General features: G+C 38.9%; 1 protein-coding gene across 1 annotated transcript in view; it reads right to left on the bottom strand.

Annotated features, from left to right (window-relative positions):
- Positions 1-24,318, bottom strand: part of LOC117827387 — a 46,997-nt gene extending 22,679 nt beyond the window's left edge. Inside the window, exons 1-5 of the mRNA XM_034703979.1 lie at positions 24,296-24,318; positions 23,216-23,300; positions 23,069-23,080; positions 21,313-21,489; positions 11,345-11,566 (exon numbers count right to left, since the gene is read on the bottom strand). Of these exons, the coding sequence (XP_034559870.1) occupies positions 11,345-11,566; positions 21,313-21,422 (332 nt within the window). The 5' untranslated portion in view covers positions 21,423-21,489; positions 23,069-23,080; positions 23,216-23,300; positions 24,296-24,318. The remainder of the gene's footprint in view (positions 1-11,344; positions 11,567-21,312; positions 21,490-23,068; positions 23,081-23,215; positions 23,301-24,295) is intronic.
- Between the last annotated feature and the right edge of the window lie 1,054 nt (positions 24,319-25,372).

The following is a 25,372-nucleotide window of genomic DNA, read 5'->3' as shown; positions in this document are numbered from 1 at the left end:
AGCAGGTATTTTGTAAACATGTTAATCTTGTATACAGATTTGAAGTGTAGTAAATAGATTATATTTTAAATCAAACATATTCTTCCACTCAATTCATGTCAGAAAAAGGCAATCCCCTTCCTCTCTACAGTTGGTGTCATCCAAAAGTCACAATCGGAAAAAAGAAAACAAAAAGAAGAGCAACAGGGGGCAGTGGGTTGCAGATGTGTTCAGCTCACGCCGAATCGACGGCGTAGCCTACGGCTGGGGTCTGCGTAGCTCCCGTACCTACGCATAGGCCTACGCCCGTAGCTGAAGGGCACCTCCTCCAAAATGTAACTACGAGTAGAATCGATAAGGACCGCAAGCTCTGTGATTGGTCCGCTCGGCGGCTTTGTGTTTCCTGCATTTTATGTAAATTCCAGGATCACCACACATCGGCAGTGTATTTCATCTCCTCCTCTGTATTCTTCATGTAATTATGTCTGTATGATAAACAGCAACATGAATCAGCTGTAGATTATCATAACACGCTCTGAATCGCTGTGGAAAAGTAAACAGAGATCGTAGCAGGACCGGAAGCAGGCGACCGGCTATCAGAGAGACCACACTGCCCTAACCCTAATCATAACCCTAGCGCTAACCCTAATCTAAACCCTAACCCTAATCAAAACCCTAACCCTAATCACAACCCTAATGCTAACCCTAATCTAAACCCTAACCCTAATCAAAACCCTCACCCTAATCACAACCCTAACGCTAACCCTAATCTAAACCCTAACCCTAATCAAAACCCTCACCCTAATCATATCCCTAACCCTTATCATCACCCTAACCCTTACACTAGCCCTAACCCTAATCATAACCCTAACCCTAACCCTAACCCTAACCCTAATCATAACCGTAACCCTGGCAATAACCCTAATCATAACCCTAACCCTAACCCTAATCATAACCCTAACCCGAATCATAACCCTAACCCTAATCATAACCCTAACCCTTATCATAACCCTAACCCTAACCCTAATCATAACCCTAACCCTAATCATAACCCTAACCCTAATCATAACCCTAACCCTAGCCCTAATCATAACCCTAACCCTAGCCCTAACCCTAATCATAACCCTAGCCCTAACCCTAATCATAACCCTAACCCTAACCCTAATCATAACCCTAACCCAAATCATAACCCTAACCCTAATCACAACCCTAACGCTAATCAAAACACTCACCCTAATCAAAACCCTAACCCTAGCCCTAACCCTAATCATAACCCTAGCCCTAACCCTAATCATAACCCTAACCCTAACCTTAATCATAACCCTAACCCTAATCATAACCCTAACCCTAGCCCTAACCCTAAACATAACCCTAGCCCTAACCCTAATCATAACCCTAACCCTAACCCTAATCATAACCCTAACTCTAATCATAACCCTAACCCTAATCACAACCCTAACGCTAACCCTAATCTAAACCCTAACGCTAATCAAAACCCTCACCCTAATCAAAACCCTAACCCTTACACTAGCCCTAACTCTAATCATAACCCTAACCCTAATCACAACCCTAACACTAACCCTAATCATAACCGTAACCCTAGCCCTAACCCTAATCATAACTCTCACCTAATCATAACCCTAACCCTAACCCTAACCCTAACCCTAATCATAACAGTAACGCTAGCCCTAACCCTAATCATAACCCTAACCCTAACCCTAACCCTAACCCTAATCATAACCGTAACCCTAGCCCTAACCCTAATCATAACCCTAACAATAACCCTAATCATAACCCTAACCCGAATCATAACCCTAACCCTAATCATAACCCTAACCCTTATCATAACCCTAACCCTAACCCTAATCATAACCCTAACACTAATCTTAACCCTAACCCTAATCATAACCCTAGCCCTAGCCCTAACCCTAATCATAACCCTAACCCTAACCCTAATCATAACCCTAACCCAAATCATAACCCTAACCCTATTCATAACCCTAACCCTAACCCTAATCATAACCCTAACCCTAATCATAACCCTAACCCGAATAATAACCTTAACCCTAATCTTAAACCTAACCCTTATCTTAACCCTAACCCTAATCATAACCCTAACCCTAGTCATAACCCTAACCCTAATCATAACCCTAACCCTAACCCTAACCCTAACACTAATCATAACCCTAACCCTAACTCTAACCCTAACCCTAACCCTAATCATAACCCTAACCCTAATCGTAACCCTAACCCTAATCATAACCCTAACCCTGACCCTGACCCTAACCCAAACCCTAATCGTAACTCTAGCCCTAACCCTGACCCTAACCTAAACCCTAATCGTAACCCTAACCCTAATCATAACCCTAATCCTAACTCTAACCCTAACCCAAACCCTAATCGTAACCCTAACCCTAATCATAACCCTAACCCTAACTCTAACCCTAACCCTAACCCTAAACGTAACCCTAACCCTAACCCTAACTCTAACTCTAACCCTAACCCTAACCCTAATCGTAACCCTAACCCGAATAATAACCCTAACCCTAATCGTAACCCTAACCCTAATCATAACCCTAACCCTAACTCTAATCATAACCCTAACCCGAATAATAACCCTAACCCTAACCCTAACCCTAACCCTAACCCTAATCACAACCCTAAAGCTAACCCTAATCTAAACCCTAACCCTAACCCTAATCACAACCCTAAAGCTAACCCTAATCTAAACCCTAACCCTAACCCTAATCATAACCCTAACCCTTACACTAGCCCTAACCCTTATCATAACCCTAATCATAACCCTAACCCTAATCATAACCCTAACCCTTATCATAAACCTAACCCTAACCCTAATCATAACCCTAACCCTAACCCTAACCCTAACCCTAATCATAACCATAACCCTAACCCTAATCAGAACCCTAACCCTAATCATCACCCTAACCCTTACACTAGCCCTAACCCTTATCATAACCCTAATCATAACCCTAACCCTAATCATAACCCTAACCCTTATCATAACCCTAACCCTAACCCTAATCATAACCCTAACCCTAATAACCCTAACCCTAATCATAACCATAACCCTAACCCTATTTAGAACCCTAACCCTAATCATAACCCTAACCCTAACCTTAATCATAACCCTAACCCTAATCATAACCCTAACCCTAGCCCTAACCCTAAACATAACCCTAGCCCTAACCCTAATCATAACCCTAACCCTAACCCTAATCATAACCCTAACTCTAATCATAACCCTAACCCAAACACAACCCTAACGCTAACCCTAATCTAAACCCTAACGCTAATCAAAACCCTCACCCTAATCAAAACCCTAACCCTTACACTAGCCCTAACTCTAATCATAACCCTAACCCTAATCACAACCCTAACACTAACCCTAATCATAACCGTAACCCTAGCCCTAACCCTAATCATAACTCTCACCTAATCATAACCCTAACCCTAACCCTAACCCTAATCATAACCCTAACCCTAACCCTAACCCTAACCCTAATCATAACCGTAACCCTAGCCCTAACCCTAATCATAACCCTGACAATAACCCTAATCATAACCCTAACCCGAATCATAACCCTAACCCTAATCATAACCCTAACCCTTATCATAACCCTAACCCTAACCCTAATCATAACCCTAACACTAATATTAACCGTAACCCTAATCATAACCCTAACGCTAGCCCTAACCCTAATCATAACCCTAACCTACCTAACCCTAATCATAACCCTAACAATAACCCTAATCATAACCCTAACCCGAATCATAACCCTAACCCTAATCATAACCCTAACCCTAACCCTAGCCCTAACCCTAATCATAACCCTAACAATAACCCTAATCATAACCCTAACCCGAATCATAACCCTAACCCTAATCATAACCCTAACCCTAATCATAACCCTAACCCGAATAATAACCTTAACCCTAATCTTAAACCTAACCCTTATCTTAGCCCTAACCCTAATCATAACCCTAACCCTAGTCATAACCCTAACCCTAATCATAACCCTAACCCTAATCCTAACCCTAACCCTAACACTAATCATAACCCTAACCCTAACTCTAACCCTAACCCTAACCCTAATCATAACCCTAACCCTAATCGTAACCCTAACCCTAACCCTGACCCTAACCTAAACCCTAATCGTAACCCTAACCCTAATCATAACCCTAACCCTAACTCTAACCCTAACCCAAACCCTAATCGTAACCCTAACCCTAATCATAACCCTAACCCTAACTCTAACCCTAACCCTAACCCTAATCGTAACCCTAACCCTAACCCTAACTCTAACTCTAACCCTAACCCTAACCCTAATCGTAACTATAACCCGAATAATAACCCTAACCCTAATCGTAACCCTAACCATAATCATAACCCTAACCCTAACTCTAATCATAACCCTAACCCGAATAATAACCCTAACCCTAACCCTAACCCTAACCCTAATCACAACCCTAAAGCTAACCCTAATCTAAACCCTAACCCTAACCCTAATCACAACCCTAAAGCTAACCCTAATCTAAACCCTAACCCTAACCCTAATCATAACCCTAACCCTTACACTAGCCCTAACCCTTATCATAACCCTAACCCTAATCATCACCCTAACCCTTACACTAGCCCTAACCCTTATCATAACCCTAATCATAACCCTAACCCTAATCATAACCCTAACCCTTATCATAACCCTAACCCTAACCCTAATCATAACCCTAACCCTAATAACCCTAACCCTAATCATAACCATAACCCTAACCCTAATCAGAACCCTAACCCTAATCATAACCCTAACCCTAGCCCTAACCCTAATCATAACCCTAACCGTAACCCCAATCATAACCCTAACCCTAATCATAACCCTAACCCTTATCACAACCCTAACGCTAATCAAAACCCTCAACCTAATCAAAACCCTAACCCTTACACTAGCCCTAACTCTAATCATAACCCTAACCCTAATCACAACCCTAACGCTAACCCTAATCTAAACCCTAACCCTAATCAAAACCCTCACCCTAATCATCACCCTAACCCTAATCTAAACCCTAACCCTAATCATAACCCTAACCCTAATCATCACCCTAACCCTAATCATAACCCTAACCCTAATCATAACCATAAACCAAATCATAACCCTAACCCAAATCATAACCATAACCCTAATCTTAAACCTAGCCCTAGCCCTAACCCTAATCATAACCCTAATCCTAACCCTAATTATAACCCTAACCCTATTCATAACCCTAACCCTAACCCTAATCATAACCCTAACCCTAATCATAACCCTAACCCGAATAATAACCCTAACCCTAATCTTAAACCTAACCCTTATCTTAACCCTAACCCTAATCATAACCCTAACCCTAGTCATAACCCTAACCCTAATCATAACCCTAACCCTAACACTAATCATAACCCTAACCCTAACTCTAACCCTAACCCTAACCCTAATCATAACCCTAACCCTAATCGTAACCCTAACCCTAATCATAACCCTAACCCTAACCCTGACCCTAACCCAAACCCTAATCGTAACCCTAACCCTGACCCTAACCCAAACCCTAATCGTAACCCTAACCCTAATCATAACCCTAACCCTAACTCTAACCCTAACCCAAACCCTAATCGTAACCCTAACCCTAACCCTAACTCTAACTCTAACCCTAACCCTAACCCTAACCCTAATCGTAACCCTAACCCGAATAATAACCCTAACCCTAACTCTAACCCTAACCCTAACCCTAACCCTAATCGTAACCCTAACCCTAACCCTAACTCTAACCCTAACCCTAACCCTAATCGTAACCCTAATCATAACCCTAACCCTAACTCTAACCCTAACCCTAACCCTAACCCTAATCGTAACCCTAACCCTAACCCTAACTCTAACTCTAACCCTAACCCTAATCGTAACCCTAACCCGAATAATAACCCTAACCCTAATCGTAACCCTAACCCTAATCGTAACCCTAACCCTAATCATAACCCTAACCCTAACTCTAATCATAACCCTAACCCGAATAATAACCCTAACCCTAACCCTAACCCTAACCCTAATCACAACCCTAAAGCTAACCCTAATCTAAACCCTAACCCTAACCCTAATCACAACCCTAAAGCTAACTCTAATCGTAACCCTAACCCTTACACTAGCCCTAACCCTTATCATAACCCTAACCCTAACCCTAATCATCACCCTAACCCTTACACTAGCCCTAACCCTTATCATAACCCTAACCCTAACCCTAATCATAACCCTAACCCTAATCATAACCCTAACCCTAACCCTAACCCTAATCATAACCCTAACCCTAATAACCCTAACCCTAACCCTAACCCTAATCATAACCCTAACCCAAATAATAACCCTAACCCTAATCGTAACCCTAACCCTAATCATAACCCTAACCCTAACTCTAATCATAACCCTAACCCGAATAATAACCCTAACCCTAACCCTAATCACAACCATAAAGCTAACCCTAATCTAAACCCTAACCCTAACCCTAATCACAACCCTAAAGCTAACCCTAACCCTAATCGTAACCCTAACCCGAATAATAACCCTAACCCTAATCATAACCCTAACCCTAACTCTAATCATAACCCTAACCCGAATAATAACCCTAACCCTAACCCTAACCCTAACCCTAACCCTAATCACAACCCTAAAGATAACCCTAATCTAAACCCTAACCCTAACCCTAATCTAAACCCTAACCCTAACCCTAATCATAACCCTAACCCTTACACTAGCCCTAACCCTTATCATAACCCTAACCCTAACCCTAATAATCACCCTAACCCTTACACTAGCCCTAACCCTTATCATAACCCTAACCCTAACCCTAATCATAACCCTAACCCTAATCATAACCCTAACCCTTATCATAACCCTAACCCTAACCCTAATCATAACCCTAACCCTAATAACCCTAACCCTAATCATAACCATAACCCAAATCATAACCCTAACCCAAATCATAACCATAACCCTAACCCTAATCAGAACCCTAACCCTAATCATAACCCTAACCCTAGCCCTAACCCTAATCATAACCCTAACCGTAACCCCAATCATAACCTTAACCCTAATCATAACCCTAACCCTTATCACAACCCTAACGCTAATCAAAACCCTCACCCTTATCAAAACCCTAACCCTTACACTAGCCCTAACTCTAATCATAACCCTAACCCTAATCACAACCCTAACGCTAACCCTAATCTAAACCCTAACCCTAATCAAAACCCTCACCCTAATCATAACCCTAACCCTAATCATCACCCTAACCCTAATCATAACCCTAACCCTAATCATAACCATAAACCAAATCATAACCCTAACCCAAATCATAACCATAACCCTAACCCTAACCCTAGCCCAAACCCTAATCATAACCCTAACCCTAATCTTAAACCTAACCCTTATCTTAACCCTAACCCTAACCCTAACCCTAATCATAACCCTAACCCTAATCATAACCCTAACCCTAACCCTAATGATAACCCTAACCCGAATCATAACCCTAACCCTAATCGTAACCCTAACCCTAACCCTAACCCTAATCATAACCCTAACCCTAATCATAACCCTAACCCTAACCCTAATCGTAACCCTAACCCGAATCATAACCCTAACCCTAACCCTAATCGTAACCCTAACCCTAACCCAAACCCTGATCATAAACCTAACCCTAATCATAACCCTAACCCTAATCATAACCCTAACCCTAACCCTAATCGTAACCCTAACCCTAATCATAACCCTAACCCTAACTCTAACCCTAACCCTAACCCTAATCGTAACCCTAACCCTAACCCTAACCCTAACTCTAACCCTAATCGTAACCCTAACCCGAATCATTACCCTAACCCTAACCCTAATCATAACCCTAACCCTAGTCATAACCATAACCCTAACCTTAACCCTAGCCCTAACCCTAATCATAACCCTAATCATAACCCTAACCCTAACCCTTACCCTAGCCCTAACCCTAATCATAACCCTAGCCCTAATCATAACCCTAATCCTATTCATAACCCTAACCCTAATCATAACCCTAACCCTAACTCCAATCTTAACCCTAACCCTAATCATAACCCTAACCCTAAACCTAACCCTAACCCCAGCCCTAGCCCTTACCCTAATTATAACCCTAAGCCTAATCATAACCCTAACCCTAATCATAACCCTGACCTTAACCCTAATCATAACCCTAACCGTAATCATAACCCTAACCCTAATCATAACCCTAACCCTAATCATAACCCTAACCCTAATCATAACCCTAACCCTAATCATAACCCTAACTAGAATCATAACCCTAACCCTAATCATACCCCTAACCCTAATCATAACCCCAACCCTGATCATAACCCTAACCTTAACCCTAATCATAACCTTAACCCTAATTATAACCCTTATCATAACCCTTACCCTAACCCTAACCCTCATCATAACCCTAATCATAACCTTAACCCTAACCCTAATCATAAACTTTACCCTAACCCTAACCCTAATCATAACCCTAACCTTAACCCTAATCATAACCCTAACCTTAACCCTAATCATAACCCTAACCCTATTCCCATCCCTACCCCTAGCCGTAGCCCTAACTCTCACCCTAATCATAACCCTAACCCTAATATTAACCCTAATCCTAACCCTAATCATAACCCTATAATAACCCTAACCCTAATCATAACCCTAACCCTATTCCCATCCCTAACCCTAGCCGTAGCCCTAACTCTGACCCTAATCATAACCCTATAATAACCCTAACCCTAATCATACCCCTAACCCTATTCCCATCCCTAACCCTAGCCGTAGCCCTAACTCTCACCCTACCCTAACCCCAACTCCAACTCTGACCCACACCCTTACCTTAACCTCCAGTAAATGAGTGGGCATACAATTTTACATCAAAATATCAAAGGTAACATGTTCCTAAACTTCAATTTCTGAATGACTTGTCATGACATCGAAGAAAATCTCTCCACTCAACAAAACCCAGAGGTTTAAAAATGCCGTTGGTAGGTTATTTTAGGTGAGAAAACAGATAACAGATATGTTCTTAATTCTTAAGTGGTGAGAAGAGGACCCAGAACATTTGCTCACAAAAGTAACACTTTTAATTAGCAACACTTACAGAATTATTATAATATGTTTAAGAACTGTATCACATTGACCTTAATAATCCATTGTGGACCCACTCATACCTGTAAGAACAAATATCATGGATTCAATACTTCTGTAAGCACAGCATATTCCATCTTTAATTGCCTCCTAAAAGTCTGATCCTGAAATCGCCCCTGGATTGAAGCATTGTTGTTTGAGGTCACTTTAAGGGATTTGTCAGTAAATACAATCAGAATGCTTCAACCAGAGTTCCAGTGTCATGGTTGAGCAGTATTTAAAAGCTCATCCTCCAACACCTCTATAATGTCAAAATAAGTTGGCTACTTTTGACAAGCTTACCTTCCGGAAGATTGTGCGGCTACTTTCGGCCTTCTAGCTGCCCGCAAATGTCTATCAAAAATCTTGGTGTTTTTTTTTTTTTTGTTTTGTTGTTTTATTTAATTTTATCTTGCTTTTGTTTTGTTTTGGCTTCCCCCCCCCCCCCCCCCCCCCCCCTTTATTCTCTTCTGTTTTCTCTCTCTTCACAAGTGTATAAATGTGTCCTTCCATGTTTTGTAATGTTTGTACTTGTTAGTATGTCTGTATCGACTACATGTTTATACACTAATTGGTGAATTATAAAAAAATAAAAAAATAAAAAAATCTTGGTGTGGTTTTTGATAGTTCATCTAAATTTGATAAACATACAGTATATCCTCGATAGTTGAACCCAGTGTCTTACAGCTGAGACTTTTAACTACAGTCAAACCTTATCTGCGTCCAAATTACTTTGAAAGTATCATCCATGCCTTCATCTGATTAATGGCTTGATTAATGTAAGTCTCTGTATTTTGGTTTAAATCAGTTGCACAATGCTGCTGCACGTCTGCTAACTTGGGAAAAAATGTTTGACAACATTACATACATTTTAATGACTCTGCAACATCTTCCTCTCAGTTTTAGGATTTAATTTATTTATTGTTTTTCAGGCTTTAAATGGATTGGCACCTTCCTATCGTGTTGATCTTTTGCACTATCACACTCCAACTAGACCACTGAGGTCAACTAAGCAGCTGCTCTTTGATATCCTGAGCTCAAGACTTAGAAACAGAGAAGATGGAGTCGTTGGGATGGCTGCTCCTGAGCTATGGAACAGTCGACCTCATAAGATCTGCAAAAGACCCATCTCTTCTCGATGGCCTTTAATTCATGTTGACCCTGTCTCTTATCTATTCTAAACATCATCTAGCAGGTCTTTTATTGTTAGGTTTGTTTGCTTTCATATTGGCTCTTACTTGTTTTATTGACATTTTAATCAGTATTTTAATTAGCGTATGTGTATTATTGTGTATGTGGGTGTTGTTTTATTTTATTCATTTTTTGTTGTCTCCCTGGTTGTGCAGTGTATGTGAGTTGTGAGTTGCGTTTATAAATAAATGTGACTTCACTTGACTTGAATTTCTGTGACTGCGGGAAAAGCAATAATCTCACCCACATAAACTTCCCACAGTGTCTTCTTTTATTTTCAACAATTGAATCTGTCATCTTGCACAAAAGCATGCAGAACAACACACTGAATGCTGCCAGGCAAGACTGTCCCACAGTACACATTATTTCAACTCCTATGGCTTTATAGAACATCAATTATCCACCTCTCTCTGTGGTGGCTCTTATCCATACCTCTTAGCTTCAAAGCTTCAAACAACATGTTGAAAAAAGGGTTTCTTTCAGGCTACAGGCTTTGGATACATCGCAAAGGAGACCAGTCTCATCCTTCAGAAGAAATCTTGTCAAAGACTCTTATTCACTCAAATCTTCTACATGTTTCTGATAGGATTTTATGTGTTTTTCATTTAATAAAAAGGTAGACATTACTGTCTGGAAATTTACCAAAGCAGTATTAAAAATGAAACATGCAAATAAGTGTCTGAATGGGTTTAATAGCATCAAACAGAGAGGATGTGTGTAATGCTTAAGAATATATCATTTTAATAAAAAGCTCAACCATAGGAGACTAAGTCTACAGCAGATTTTAGTTATAAGTGCCGAATCCATCCTTTTGGAAGTTGTGTAAGACTCTAACAACCTTTACGTCAGCATCAGCCTCTCATCCTAAACTTAGCCCCATGAACAAAAACACACACATAAACACACCGGACACACACAACCCCTGCTCCCATCAGTGCCACCACCACCACCGCAGACCTTACCTGCCCTTCTCGCAGGAGGAGCACAGCCAGGCTTTCTCCCGCTTGCAGTAGACCCGGCAAGCTTTGCAAACGTTGTACTTGCAGTCGCGGCACTTGCGCTTGGGGTTGAGCAGGAAGGTGAAGGGCGCGCAGCAGCGGATGCAGCAGCGCTGGTTGAAGAAACCCTGTCGTGACAGCAGGAGGCAGCGACTGCCCTCCTCGTCCAGCTCCTGCTTCAGTTCACTGCGAGGAGGAGGGGGAGGTGGGAGAGGGAGGGAGATAGTGAACCGGGAGCATGTGTGAGAATGAAGTACAAAATAATCAGTAAAAGCACATTATGTTCTAGGTATATAAATTAAATTGAGATGGATACAGTGGATAAAGTAGTAGTGGGCTTAACAAAATCAAATAGGATGAGTATTATAATGAGGAAATGAAATGCACATAAACACAGAGCACGACACACTGATCCTCAGCCGCCCTTTAATGAAAATGGAGCAGAAATTAAAGTGGTTTTCCAAAGTGGGTCAATCCATCATTTCCTCAATATCATTTAAAGGTAAATGATGATTGAAAGAGATGAAATGCTCATTTATAAATATGTTTTAAGCTGAGGATTCATCACCCCATCTTCAGTTAAACGCTGCCTGCTGTGCTCATGTTAAGGTTAAAGCCACATAGGCACAATTACTGCTGCTAAAGGTGAAGATAACACAAAGAAGCATTGTTCAGTTCTTCAAAGCGTCATCGGTATCTGTTTTTGTTTCAGGGGACAGAGTACTCAGCAGATGTTATGGAATTGTAAATGCTTATTCATAATTTTAATTCACCTTAAACTTCAGTAAAGGTTTCTAATTGACACTTCAAGCAGAGTAACATTCATTTTTGTTTCTGATCAAGGGATGCATGGATGTCTGATGTTACTATCATTATCTCTGTATTTGGTCTCCTCCACTACTAAGATAGAGTAGTCTAGCTGCTAAATGCTCCTGTGCTTTCACCAGAAAGTTGCTAACTTCATCTGTCTGCTATTTGGTACCTGGCAGGAACAGATTTTTAAAGCTTTTTACCCTGATATGACAAAAGCAGAAAGACATACTCACCAGGGTGTAATCCGTAACTGGTTTATCATTAAAGAGATTAGTTAGCATGTAATAAGGACTTATGGTTTAGTTTAATGAGGTTTTGCAGCTTGCGTTACATACTGTGCTCAGGAGACTTTGGCTTTGACCTGTTACCTTTTACGGGGGTTAAGTTAGCATTAGGTGGCTTCCAAGAAAAAACAATGGTAACATATATGACATCATTGAAGTGATTTACAATCTTTCACCTTAGAATAAAGTCATAATCTTAATGTGCTAATAAGTGATAGGAAGTCTACAACTTGCTGCATTTTACAGGACAACTACCAGACTCCATATGGATATTCAACAGATAAAAATGAAGATAAAACCAGACAGAGTTCCAATACTCATCAAAACATGGCTTTAAAAAGTTGTTTTCCAGGCCGGGGGAAAATATGCAACAAGGTAAACATGCCCACAAAGGAGGAATTCAGAATAAAGAGGTGCAGTTGTTTTTGGCAAACATGAAAACATTCAATCAATCCCCCTATTGTGGTGAAATCCCAGACTAGAAAACGTATTTAGGCTGTTTTGAAAGGTTTGTGGGTTAGTTCTGCAAGAAAGGAATTCCTTTATTTGCTTTAGTCTTTTGAGAAGCGGTGCTGAAATAATAATCACCTAAATGTTTTTGTTTGTCAGGTAATTACAATTCCTCCCTTCAGAATCAGGATACAAAAAGAGGCAGGGAGAGTGAGTGCAGCTTTAGTCCATCTTTGTCTCACTCTGCCTGTGTTGATGTGTGCCAGTTAACATTCAGTTGTTCAGGGATAATGACAATAATGTCAGTAACGGCTGTTTTGATCATGCAAAAAGGTAAACTTCAAAGAGGAGGTATCAGATGTTTATTATTTAGATAGATTAATTCATTGTTGTAAATGATGACGTTTCACTACAATCTGCTGTTAGAAATTCCATGAAGTCACCAGAACACAGAATAAAGTTTTCACACTTAAATCTGCCCGATAAGACCCAAATACTGACTTATCATGATTGCCACTCAAAATATACAAATGAAACTCACTCTTTTGGGACCAGGTTTTTAACTACGAGTCCATTTTCCTAACTTCTGGGCCATCTTATACCAAAAATGTCCACCATAAATATCAATACCAGCCAAGCCCACTAAAATCATAACCATAGTCCCTGAGCTCCCTTGTCTCATAGGTTCCTCTGAGCCGCTGACGTAGATGGCCTGCTGCTGTGGACGAGCCAGACTCCAGCTTCTGCAACTACTACTGTACTATCAATCTCACAACTATCATCTATCTCCGCATTTCCATCTATCCCTCTTTCCAACCCCAACATGGTCTCTGCAGATGTCTGTCTAACATGGGTCTGGTTCTGCTTGATGTTTCTGCCTGAAAAGAAGTTTGTCCTTGCCGCTGTAACTTGCTAAATGCTGTAAAGTGCTCTGCTCATGGTGGATTAAGATGGGATCAGACTGAGTCCTGTCTGTAAGAAGGGACTGGATCTTATCCTGTCTGGATGTTGGGTCTCTGTTAATAATATATTATAGAGTACGGTCCAGACCTGCTCTGTTTGTAAAGCGTCTTGGGATAACGTTTGCTGTGATTTGGCGCTATTTAAATAAAGATTGATTTATTGATTGATTGTAAACAGGTTAACATCAGCCCTAACTCTGACTGCTAGATTTCTTATCAAATATTTACATTTTAAACAGTCCCAAATAAATGTTAACTTCTTGATCATGTAAAATCCCACAAATACCAAATGATTTTGAATATGTCTTTTCTTGTTCTCGTTAAAAATTGTTGGCAGCTGAAAATAAACCAGTTTTCTCAGTTTTTACACTTTATGTCACGCAACCGCATGAAAATGTATCTGTCAAAGAATAGATATTTTGTTGGCCTTTGTTAATTGTTTATTTTGTGCACCCTTTCTATGCCACAAAACTGCAAAAACACATACATAATCTATTTTACCAAATCTTAAACAGCTGCAGAGATGGACGAGGCAGAGGACGGACAAATAGAAAGTGGTGTGAGAAGGGCTGGAGGAAAGTGTCAAAAAAAATCTAAGATTTTCACATCAAGACTGAAGCATGTTAAAGTGATAACTGCTGAGGGTGATGGAGTCCGACAGGGTGAAGACGAAGAGAAAAGTCACTCTGGGCTTCAACACTGTTTTTTTTTTCAATTCAAAAACACAAAAGTTCAGAACTTAAAATAAAAATGTAACTACTTTTTTAATGTTCCTTTTATGGAGCTTTTATATGTACAGTAATCACTCTATGGAAATTGTTGGTGTATTTAAACCATCAGTATGACCAAATGACACGATTCAGTAGTATTGTTTTTCTCTGTAAATCATAAAATACACTATCAACTGTACGTGTAGAGATATAAAATAAGGATGATTAATTCACATCTTTTTTCAGCTCTACATCTTTTATGACAGACCGTTTTTTAAAACTATATTTCTTATCTGTTCTGACAGCACTAACCTTCAGGCAACATTCTTTGTAACTCCCAAACTATTAAAATTTAACCGTGTCCCTCAGATGCCTGTCTGACAGAGAGGCCGAAGCTCTCTCCCTACAGCCGCACACTCCATTACCGAAGGTATAAATATCTCTGCAGCAGACACCACACACCTGTGCACAATCAAACACACTGTCACAGCAAGGACCTTCACAACATGATGCGAGAGAGAAGAATAACGTGCAGAATATACACACGCACAAAACCCTGTCCCATGAAAAACACACTGACACTGACTCTGCAGGACAAAGCGGCAGCTAAAAAGTGAAGCATAAAGCAACAGTCATTTGTTATCTCTTTACATCATCTGAATACTTATGAAACATGTTTGTTCAGCAGCTCTGTCTATGATATCTGCAGCTCTGTCCTCACACACCCTCGTCTGATGGAGCTTTGTAGCTTGCGGCACAAAAACAGAACAAACAAGAAGATGCTCGAGCTGCAGTGTCAGCTGCAATAATCCTCAGAAAAAGTCTGTTTCTCTGAGATAAGCTGATGTGACGTCTGCTGATGTGTGTCTGCAGCTTTGTGAATGCATACATGTTTGTAGTTTTTTTGTTTAAAAATTGTAACCAGGACCATCTCCTTAAGTTGAATCTTTTGTGGTATCTAGTTCAGGAAATACACTTTAACCGCTGGCTGGTCCTGTCCGCTGTAAAGCTCAGGGAGTGCTTTGACTCAGCAGCTAGTCAGGGGGCTCACGCTAGGCTAGCAGGTTTAGGAGTCTGCACATATGGTTTCAGCTAAATTAAATAAATACAATGTGATGATTTGTTTAATGACAAGAATAGCTAGAGATGCATGGTGGTGCTGTGTTTAGTGTACTGACCATATATAAATATCAACAACTTGCCTCTATCTCCTCCAGTTTAAAAAGAATGAAGCCTTGGCAGGCGCTGACCTATTGTGATAGTGGGGCCAAGGCATGCACAGAAGTAATGGCTGCTCGAGCCACCAAACTGACGTCACACCCCTTCCGCTAACCAAAACACATATAATTTACAGACTGTGTGTGTGTTTGTAAAGACCGTGGGGTTGGTTCACTCCACAGCAGAACAGATTCTTGCGTTGAATCAAAGCAGACACGTTCATGGAAAGCTCAATGACTCGTGTGTTCTCCTCACCATTCCTCCTCTACTCTGCTAATTTGATAAAGCACACTGTATGAGCTACATTTTTCAACAGAGTGGTCTATCATAATGTCATGTCCCTTCCTTTTAATATCAAATATCTAATTATAACCAAACTTCTTCAAAAATGAACATCTGCACATTAATCAGCATGATAAGAGCTGTGTCTGACTTGTTTTATATTTCTAGTTCAACCCATGTCTGTTATGTAATGAAGGAGGTAAGCTTTATAACCTATACTGCTGCCAGTCACCAGGGGGAGCTCTAAATGTTTTGGCTTTACTTGTGGGGAGCTCTCGTGCTGTCCACTTTTATGCAGTCTGTAGGTTAGACCTGTCATCTCACCCCAAGGATGTTCCTGATCAAAATCCCTTCACAGGCAGGTGTTCAAGATACATTGGCTTCTTTCTATAATCTAAAGAAGCACTTACCAGGTTAATCAGTGACTCTAAATTACCTGTAGGTGTGAGTTTGACTGATAGTCTGACTATAGGTCAGCCCTGTCCATTTAGCATACCTTGTTATTGTTTCCAAAACCACACCAAGATACTAAAGTTATGTTAACTGTCGTCCACAGCCTGATGCAGAGAGTTGAACACTAAATGAGATGTCTCTGTTTCTCATGTCATTTTTCACCTTTATTTTAGTAGATTTTAGTAGACAACCAGCTACTGTGGCTTTTCCTGGAAATCATGCTATTCTGTTGGTGGAATTAACAAAATCAACACAATCTATTCATTGTGCTGGTTCAGTATCAACAATATTTAATACAACACATTACTGTGTGAGATTGTGTGGTGTAGATATTTCTTAAGTCTGTTCTTGACAATGGTTGATATTTTAGTCATCAGTGCTGTTACATTGTGTTTTGTTATAGTAGAGAGGAAGAAGAATGAGTTTCTAAGAACTGTAAGTTCAGGAGGCAAACTGCATAACAAGTCAAATAGATGGAAAAAGGAGACATAAATGAAGAGAAACTCCAATAAAATTTGAATGATTGTGTAATAATAATATAAAGACACATGCACTCTGTTGTGTGGTCTTTTTGTGTCATTGTTTTTTAATTTCTAATTTATTTAAAATTTGATTTGTTATTTTGAATCATTGGTCAACATTTTTTCTATTCCAGTTTTTCTTTGTGTGTTTCCTTTTGAATTACTTATTTTATACAATGTATTTTTATTATCATTATTATTTTACTTGTTTGATTGTCTTTGTTTTTTCTTGCCTTGTTAATATGTTTAAAAAGTTATAAATGAAATAATAAAAACTACCTCTTTTACTTGCACTCTGCACTTTGAATATTTTTGGTACATATCTTTTCCATTTATTACAGCTCTGACAGGAAAAACAATCCCTTTAAGATACTACAGCAAAATACTAAAATAAACAAGGAATAAAAAGTTCCATGAAATCCCAACACAATCAAATGACGGTTAAAAAGATAACAAGGTTGGTTTATCATGGTGGTTTTTATATACATCATCATTTTATCAACACTGGTCAGACTTATTTTATATTTTTAAAGACAGACTCAGCCTATTCATGACAAAATAAATATCTGACACATATTTTCAAAAAGTAAAAAAACATCAGACCATATTTTTACTGTCTTTGACACTGAACATATTTATGAATATAATTCTGCTGTTCTGTGCAGATCTTGTGTAAAATGGGTGATGTGTTTGTTAAGTCCTTTGGTATGTGTTTCTCTGTTTTCGTGTGCATTGTTGTTGTTTATGTATCAGTACTGTTATGAAGGTGAATGAGCATGTGTAGCACTTCACTGCAAGACAAATTTCCCAAGGGGACCATGAAGTTGTATTGAATTGCATCATAAAACTTTTCTTCCACAGGCCGCCAAGGTGTGTTTGAGTGAGTGTGTGTGTGTTGGCACAAGAGAGAAACACATGCCACCAATCTCTTAAATCATCAGGTGTATTGGCAGTTAAACAGCTTCTGTGGCTCTCCCCAAAAAACGTGTTCTATAGCTGAGAGTTAAACAGTCAAATTGTGTAATATCAGTAGCACAGCCTTTTATAACATTTACACTCTGACTACACTGCCTCTCTGCTGCTGCTGGAGCCACTACACGAGTCTTCAATAAAACAAATGGAAAGGTTTTTTTCAAGGATTTCACTGCATCTTTCATGTAGATAAAGTAAAGTATCTTAAAGACACTTCTGTTGGTGTGAAATTTTACCAGAATGGGGTAGATTTTGTGAAAACTGTTTTAGACAGGTGGTTGCACACACTTAAGTCTAAGGCTTTAACATCGACTATGAACTGGAATGGCTCAACTCGATTTGACTCCAAATGAGCGCAACAGGGACTAATATCTCCATTATATCTATGCTAAAGACCCAGCTCTTTAGGAAGCACTATGCACTTGGCGAGACTGTTCTCCACTGTTGTCCCCAGTGGCAGACCATGTCGTCCAGCTACAGTTGACTCGCACTGTCCTGCTCTACTCTGGGAATCTGTGTTCAGCTCTTGAGTGACCCAGCACTTGGCACTTTGGTCATTATTGTGGTGATGTTAATTGTTGATGATGATAATGGAAGGTCTTAAATGGTTTGGTTGCTTCATTGTAGATGGTCCTTATTTTACAAAAAAAAAAAATCCTTACTTACTTTTGTGCATTGCCTTTACACTGCTTGGCAGTACCTGCACCCAAATTGACTTGAAGCACTTTGTTACTCTTAATGATCTTGTTTCCTCTTGTCTAGATCTTTGCTTGTGTTGTTCTTGTTCTCGTATGTATGTCGCTTTGGATAAAAGCGTCTGCTAAATGACACTGTAACATTGTAACATTGTAACATATCAGTTCTACCTACATGTAGGTGTGTTTTAACCAAAGACTTGTGAAAACACAGAAGAAAGAAACTTTGGGACTATGAACATGCATTATTTGGTCCAAATACTTCACAATAAAGGTCCTCGCTTATGTCATTGGTTAAAAATAATGAGTAGCTGGTAAGTTTTGAAATCCACAAGCCCTAGCGGAGGGTTGACAAAAAAAATTAAAGCTTTGATGGAAAATGCCCAATGAAAAATATCATCATATACTGTATAATGTTATCCAACTTCTCTTGAGATATTGTGATATAATTTTGAAGCTATAAAGCCCACCTCTAGCTATTACCTGCTGCAAAAAGGACAGATACCATCCAAAAAACTCACCTTAATTTAACACGTTGTTCTTTATAAATATGGACTCCACACCTCCATCTCCTCCCACTGTGTGAAGTGATGCCAAAATACTGCTTAAATAGGTAGAACTCCACTACTTGTAAAAAATGATTGATAGATTGATAGATTGATAAACCTCCTTGGGCCTTTTAACTGAAGTTATTATTACCTAATCACTGAGTTAATGGGAATTGCTGACAGCATCTGTTGCCATAACAAAACCAAAAAATGGGAACTTTGACTGTTCACATAAAAATGTCAGGGCAACTGTCACGTATGACAAAAATCAGGTCCTGAGGCTCAGGCCAAAGTCAACATTAAGTCTTTGCTCTGACAGTACATTTTATGAGTTAACAGCCCTCAAGCTCATTTTCATCCTTTTGATTGGATTCTAATTTTGTTCAGAGTGTTTTTGGTTAAGCAAGCACATAAATAATGTTGTATAAGAGAATAACATGACACAGGGGTATTAAGCAAACCAGTTATAACAAAATGATGTTGTTTTTAACCTAGACTGACTCGTATTGGCAAGTATTTCAAGCTGTTATGTATCCCCCTCTTACCAAACTAATACGACACACTCAGTACAAACCAAACAATTAGCATTTTCTTCTGTCTTTGTGTCCATGCAATTTGTGTTTGTGCTCTAAGGCTGGACAGAAGTTTGGAGGAAGTATGTGTGAGTACAACAGGAAAGGGCGGTCATTTCCCGCTCAGTGTTGTTGAACAAACTTCAGAGCAGAGAGGGCGGAGGAGGAGAAGCATTCAACTGATGTCTAAAAATTCCTTGAATGCTAACAACTGTATGTTGATGTATGATGTATGTAATGTATGATGATTGCACACATGAAATAACACTGCAACCTGCTCTGGGATTCTAGGCTCATGATTTTTTAGCTCATTGAATGAACAACATCAGCTATGAAAAAGAGCATAGACAAGAGTACTTTGCTTAGGGTGGACGGTTGGTTCAAACAAACAAGACTTAAACTGTGAGATTAAGAGTCAAAGAAGTTATTTTCTTTGGACAAAATGTAATGTGTTTGTTATTGTAAACATGACTCTGAGGTCCAGTAACATTTTATTTGTTGCCATAGAAAAAGTCATATTCATAAAACAAATTGATAATGTCTTGTAGGTTCTTCTGTGTTGCTGCCGTAGACTCCAGCTGCTACAACTAGTATCAGTCTCACCATTATCATCTCTCTCTCTTCATCTCCCTCTATCCCTCCAACCCCAACTCAGTCTCAGCAGAGGTCTGTCTAACATGAGTCTGGTTCTGCTCGAGGTTTCTGCCTGTTAACGGAAGTTTTTCCTTGCCACTGTAACTTGATAAATTCTGCAAAGTGCTCTGCTCATGGTCGATTAAGAGGAGATCAGACTGAGTTCTGTCTGTAAGATGGGACTGGATCTTATCCTGTCTTGATGTTGGGTCTTTGTTGATAATACAACATAGAGTAGACCCGACTAGACCTGGTCTGTTTTGGGATAAAATGTGTTGTAATTTGGAGCAAAATAAATAAAAAATGATTGTTTAATTGATTAATATAGCAGGAGTAGTGTTAATTGTTGTGCTTGCTGATATGTCAGTGATCGTTTGTTTCTGCTGTTCTCGAGTTGCAAAATATTCCATGGTTTCAGATTTAAAGAACTCTTACCTCATTTGTATTATCACATTTAAGGGCACTTGGGGAAAGCTTAGAGACAGCTTCAGTAGAGTGTAATCTGAAAAAGTTATTATGGAGGACTTGTAGGCAAAAAGAAAATAACAAATAAGTGTAAGCTCTTTATAATTCTTATGGTCTCAACTAAACCCTACGGGAAATATCTGGCTTTATAATGGCTAAACTCCTCACTGCATTCTTCATAGTGTCTGTCTGCCCTTTGTTGTAGAGCAAGTTGTGTTCAGTAGCTTTTAAGACAGTCTTCACAGAAAAGTGCTGCCAAAAACAACACATGAAGAGAGCTTATAATGAATCAAAGCTGCCAAGATAAAGACCCAATTAGCCCGAAAAATGAAACCACAGTGACTCAGGACTAACCTGAGTCGCTCCTCCTCCTGCTTGCGTAACTTCATGTCTCTTTGCACCACCTGCAGGACATGCTCCGCCTCATTGTCGGACAGATTCGACAGATCCAGCTTACGCCCCATTGCTGACGCACGTCCTCCAGCTGATGCTCAACCCCTCTGACTAATCAATCAGCTCGTTTTTTTTCATCTAAAGAAAGAAAACACTTAGTAAACATACAGTACATCAAGGGAAAACAAATCACAGCAGAAAATGACAGAACATCACCATCCAAATGGTCCTAACCTAAAGCAATGATAGGTTCAAAAACTTAGGTGTTGTCTTTGACCAGAGCCAGTGGTGCAGTCTTGTTTCATGCAGCTCAGGAGACTCTCTAAAGTTAGGTTGTTTTTATCCAGGAAAAACATGGAGACCGTAAAACATGCTTTCATCTCCTCCCGTTTGGACCATTGTAACTCGTTGCCCACTTCGTAAAAAAAAACAGAGTTTGCAAAAGTTACATCTCGTCCAAAACGCAGCAGCCCGACTTCTTACCAGAACCAAAAAGAGAGACCACATCACTTCTGTTTTAGCCCCCTTTCATTGGCTCTCGAAACATTTTAGAATAGATTTGAAGATTTTATTGTTGACTTTTATAGCATACTCTAGACTTGCACCCAAATATATATCTGATCTCTTTACCACATACATGCTTGGTTGTAACCTGAGGTCCTCTGCGAAGGCTCTGCTCACCTTTGGTTGGTTTTATTCCTCTGACTTTGTTTAATTTCTTTTGAGACTATATTGTTGTTGGTTTTAGTGCTTTTTAAACTTGTTTTATTCCCTTTTATCTTCCGTGGTCAACTTTTTTACTTACTTCTCATTTTTGTCTTTTTGCAGCTATTATGTTTCTTTATTCCCACTCGTTTAATTAAAAAACATGTTGAAGTATTTATTGTATTCTGTTTATAGTAAAGCACTTTGTAACCCTGTTTTGAAAAGTGCTATAGAAATTAAGTTTATTATTATTATTATTATTATTATTATTATTATTATTATTATTATTATTATTATAAAGCAGTTTGGGCATTTGACTTGAGATAAATAAAATGAGAGAGCTTACAATAAGCAACATTTATTGAAATCAAATCAAGACTGAAATTGAATCTACCTTAAAGTGTCCAAAACAAAAATGTAAAATGTGTTATCCATGTCAGTTTTAGGTATTTTATCTGTATATCTATAAAATATATATAAACCTTACAGATTACACTCTCATAAAACAATACTGAGTCCAGAGCTATGTCCTTATAAGAACTCTTAACTCATGTTGAGCTACTTACAGAAGAAAATCGGGGGTATTATCAGTGAGCAGGATTTAGGTTTCCTGCAATAGCATTCCTGAGGAGGAAATCTGTTTCTTTCTGCATCTTTCTGAGAAATACACTAAGTCTAAACCTGCTTCTTTCAGACTGAAATTCCCATAACAGCTTCATGGTAACTACAGTGAATTGCAGGGGATGGAGGCTTGGACTTCTTTTTTTTTACATTGATATAAGATACCACACATTTAAAGGTTAAATATTACAGCCATAAAATCCGACACACTATGAATACTATGCAAGCAACATAAAAACATTCACACTTTAGAGGGCAATTTCCTCCTGAGGGCTTACAGACACATAATAATCTCAGTCTTGTAACGTTTAAGAGAAAAAAAAAATTCATGAAGAGGGTGGATTTCATGTTTCATCTTGTTCTCGACAGAGAAGTAAAATTAATAACTCACCGATGTCAGCCTCTGTTGCCCCTCGTGGATAAAAACGAACCACATTCAGACCATACAAAGGGAAAAATACCGGTTATTTTATCCTCAAAACACAGAGCATCAGTAAATCTTAAAAAGACGCATCTTTCTAAATCTCGTCCTCCGTACCTCAAGTTGAGGAGAAGTTTCTCAACAGGTCTGATCCGTGCAGCCAGCCCAGGTTTCTGAGAGGAAATCAGGATCAGCGTCCCCCCTCGGAGTTTAACGGATTAGGCGACAAGAACGTGATAAAAGTTTGTGTTAATGAGTTTTACTTTATGGAAAACAAGATTACATACATCATTAAGAAGCTAGATCCTTATGATGAGTGTGGCGTTATCCACCTCGAGGTATTTGGATACAGATGCGCATTTAAATACATTAGATCAACTTCCCCAAGGAACAGTTTCATTTTGCTAGTTCTGGCTTGGACCCCAAAGCAGATTTCCATGTCAATAAAGACACAGGAATTATGAATGAACAACAAATTCATAATTCGACAATAATACAAGACTAATTAGTACGGGGCATCGTTTGTGAAGCTGTGCACACAAAAATAAAAATATTTCTCCACATTATTTAAACCTATTAAAAACGTGGTGGGATTTTTCAAAATAACTTTTTTAAATCACATTTAGCACAATGTTTGTGATCTTTCGTCTTATTTCTTTGTCGTGACAAATGTATTTAGGACAAAATCTCTGTTAGATATGAATATAAATATAAATGCTACATCTAAATATTAAATATAAATACACATTTTTCATATTAATATAACATAAATGTTAAATATAAACGTTAAATGTTGCTCTGCTGTCCTAGATATCTAGCTAATATGCAAATTCACACTGCCCCCAAATGGAAGTACCAAAATGAGCTTCATAAAGCGTTACAAATATCTCAACCATATAGTCTGTCTGTACTCCCACGGGTTGCGAATGGGACTGCCCGCCATTAAAAATGGTCACTGATTTAGAAGAAAATATTGCAAAGGCAGTTTTGGATGCTAGTAAGAGTTGCCACAATGCTCAGAGTCTGTCACTGCCACGCTGGGTGGCAGTGTGAATTTGCATAGCAGCTAAATATTTAGGATATATGGCAACGTTTCACATTCATATTTAACATTTATATTTAACACTGCACAAAATATAGAAACTTAATAACAAGTCAGAGCTCTAATTCACAATAAATGCAGCTCCTCAGTCAGACCTCTTGAACGTTCTCATTATTCTCCATGTTTGGCAGTATGGAGTCCTCCAGGAGTCAGCATTAATGCTGGAATTTGCAGTATGTGGACACTGTCATAATAGCACACAGTTTTGTATACCTTTACTCAAGAGGTGTACTTCTGTAGAATTGTCCGGGACATGCATTTTAATTAAGTGCATTTTTTAATTATCCTAATTCATACCTCTTTTTGTTGTATACTCAACTCCACTACATCTGAGAGAACTGTCTCAGATCAATCAGTGTTTCTTCAATAAAATGCTGTTTACTCATTGGATCTTCATTAAAAAGAACTAACATATTCTGTTAATTAAAACAAACGGAAAGTATGGTTTTCTGTGCATAATAATGCAGTGTTCAATCGTATTTCATTATAGACAAAACATACTGGACAAAGTATGGGTTCTATGGGGAGCAAAGGGAGACCTAACCGGAAGAGCTCGACTTTTTTGGTAAACTTAATTTACTTTCAGTTTATTTTTCCTCAGTCAGTAAAATATGAATTCAAGAAATAATACTCCAAAAAAGTTACTTTACCATATCGTGACTACTTTATTAATTTTGCTCTGCCATCTGCTCTTTTTATACCTCTACATGTTGTTTATTCAACTCAATACAATCATCTGAGAAATGATTTACTTACCTTTCATATTTAAGTTTTAAATAACAAAACAAAAAACACAGTAAAGCATGAGATTTAATGCATTGTTGATGATTTCACCAACACACCGTTTATGTTCTCACTCTTCCTAAAAATGATCTTCCAATCATCATTGATGGTGTCATTTAAGATGCAAATTGCTTAAGCCTCAAAGAGTTAAACTTTTCTCTCCCTTTTTTAAAAGATGATTTGATACAGCCAAATAATAAAATCCACACATTTCCCTTTCCTTCTTATATGCATGACACAAAAGATTTATGTAGTATTTTCTCCTTTCTAAATCCCAGAAATTTAATTTCAAAATGTCTTCCCAATTTTAACTTAGGGTTCCATTAGCAGGACTTCTACAAGTGCTGCAAGTACTTCCACAAGTATTCCTACATTTTAGTTTAGTTATC

Source organism: Notolabrus celidotus, chromosome 15 (genome assembly GCF_009762535.1).
Source record: "Notolabrus celidotus isolate fNotCel1 chromosome 15, fNotCel1.pri, whole genome shotgun sequence".
NCBI classification, from domain to species: Eukaryota; Metazoa; Chordata; class Actinopteri; order Labriformes; family Labridae; genus Notolabrus; species Notolabrus celidotus.
This window is presented reverse-complemented; position numbering and strand designations above follow the sequence as displayed.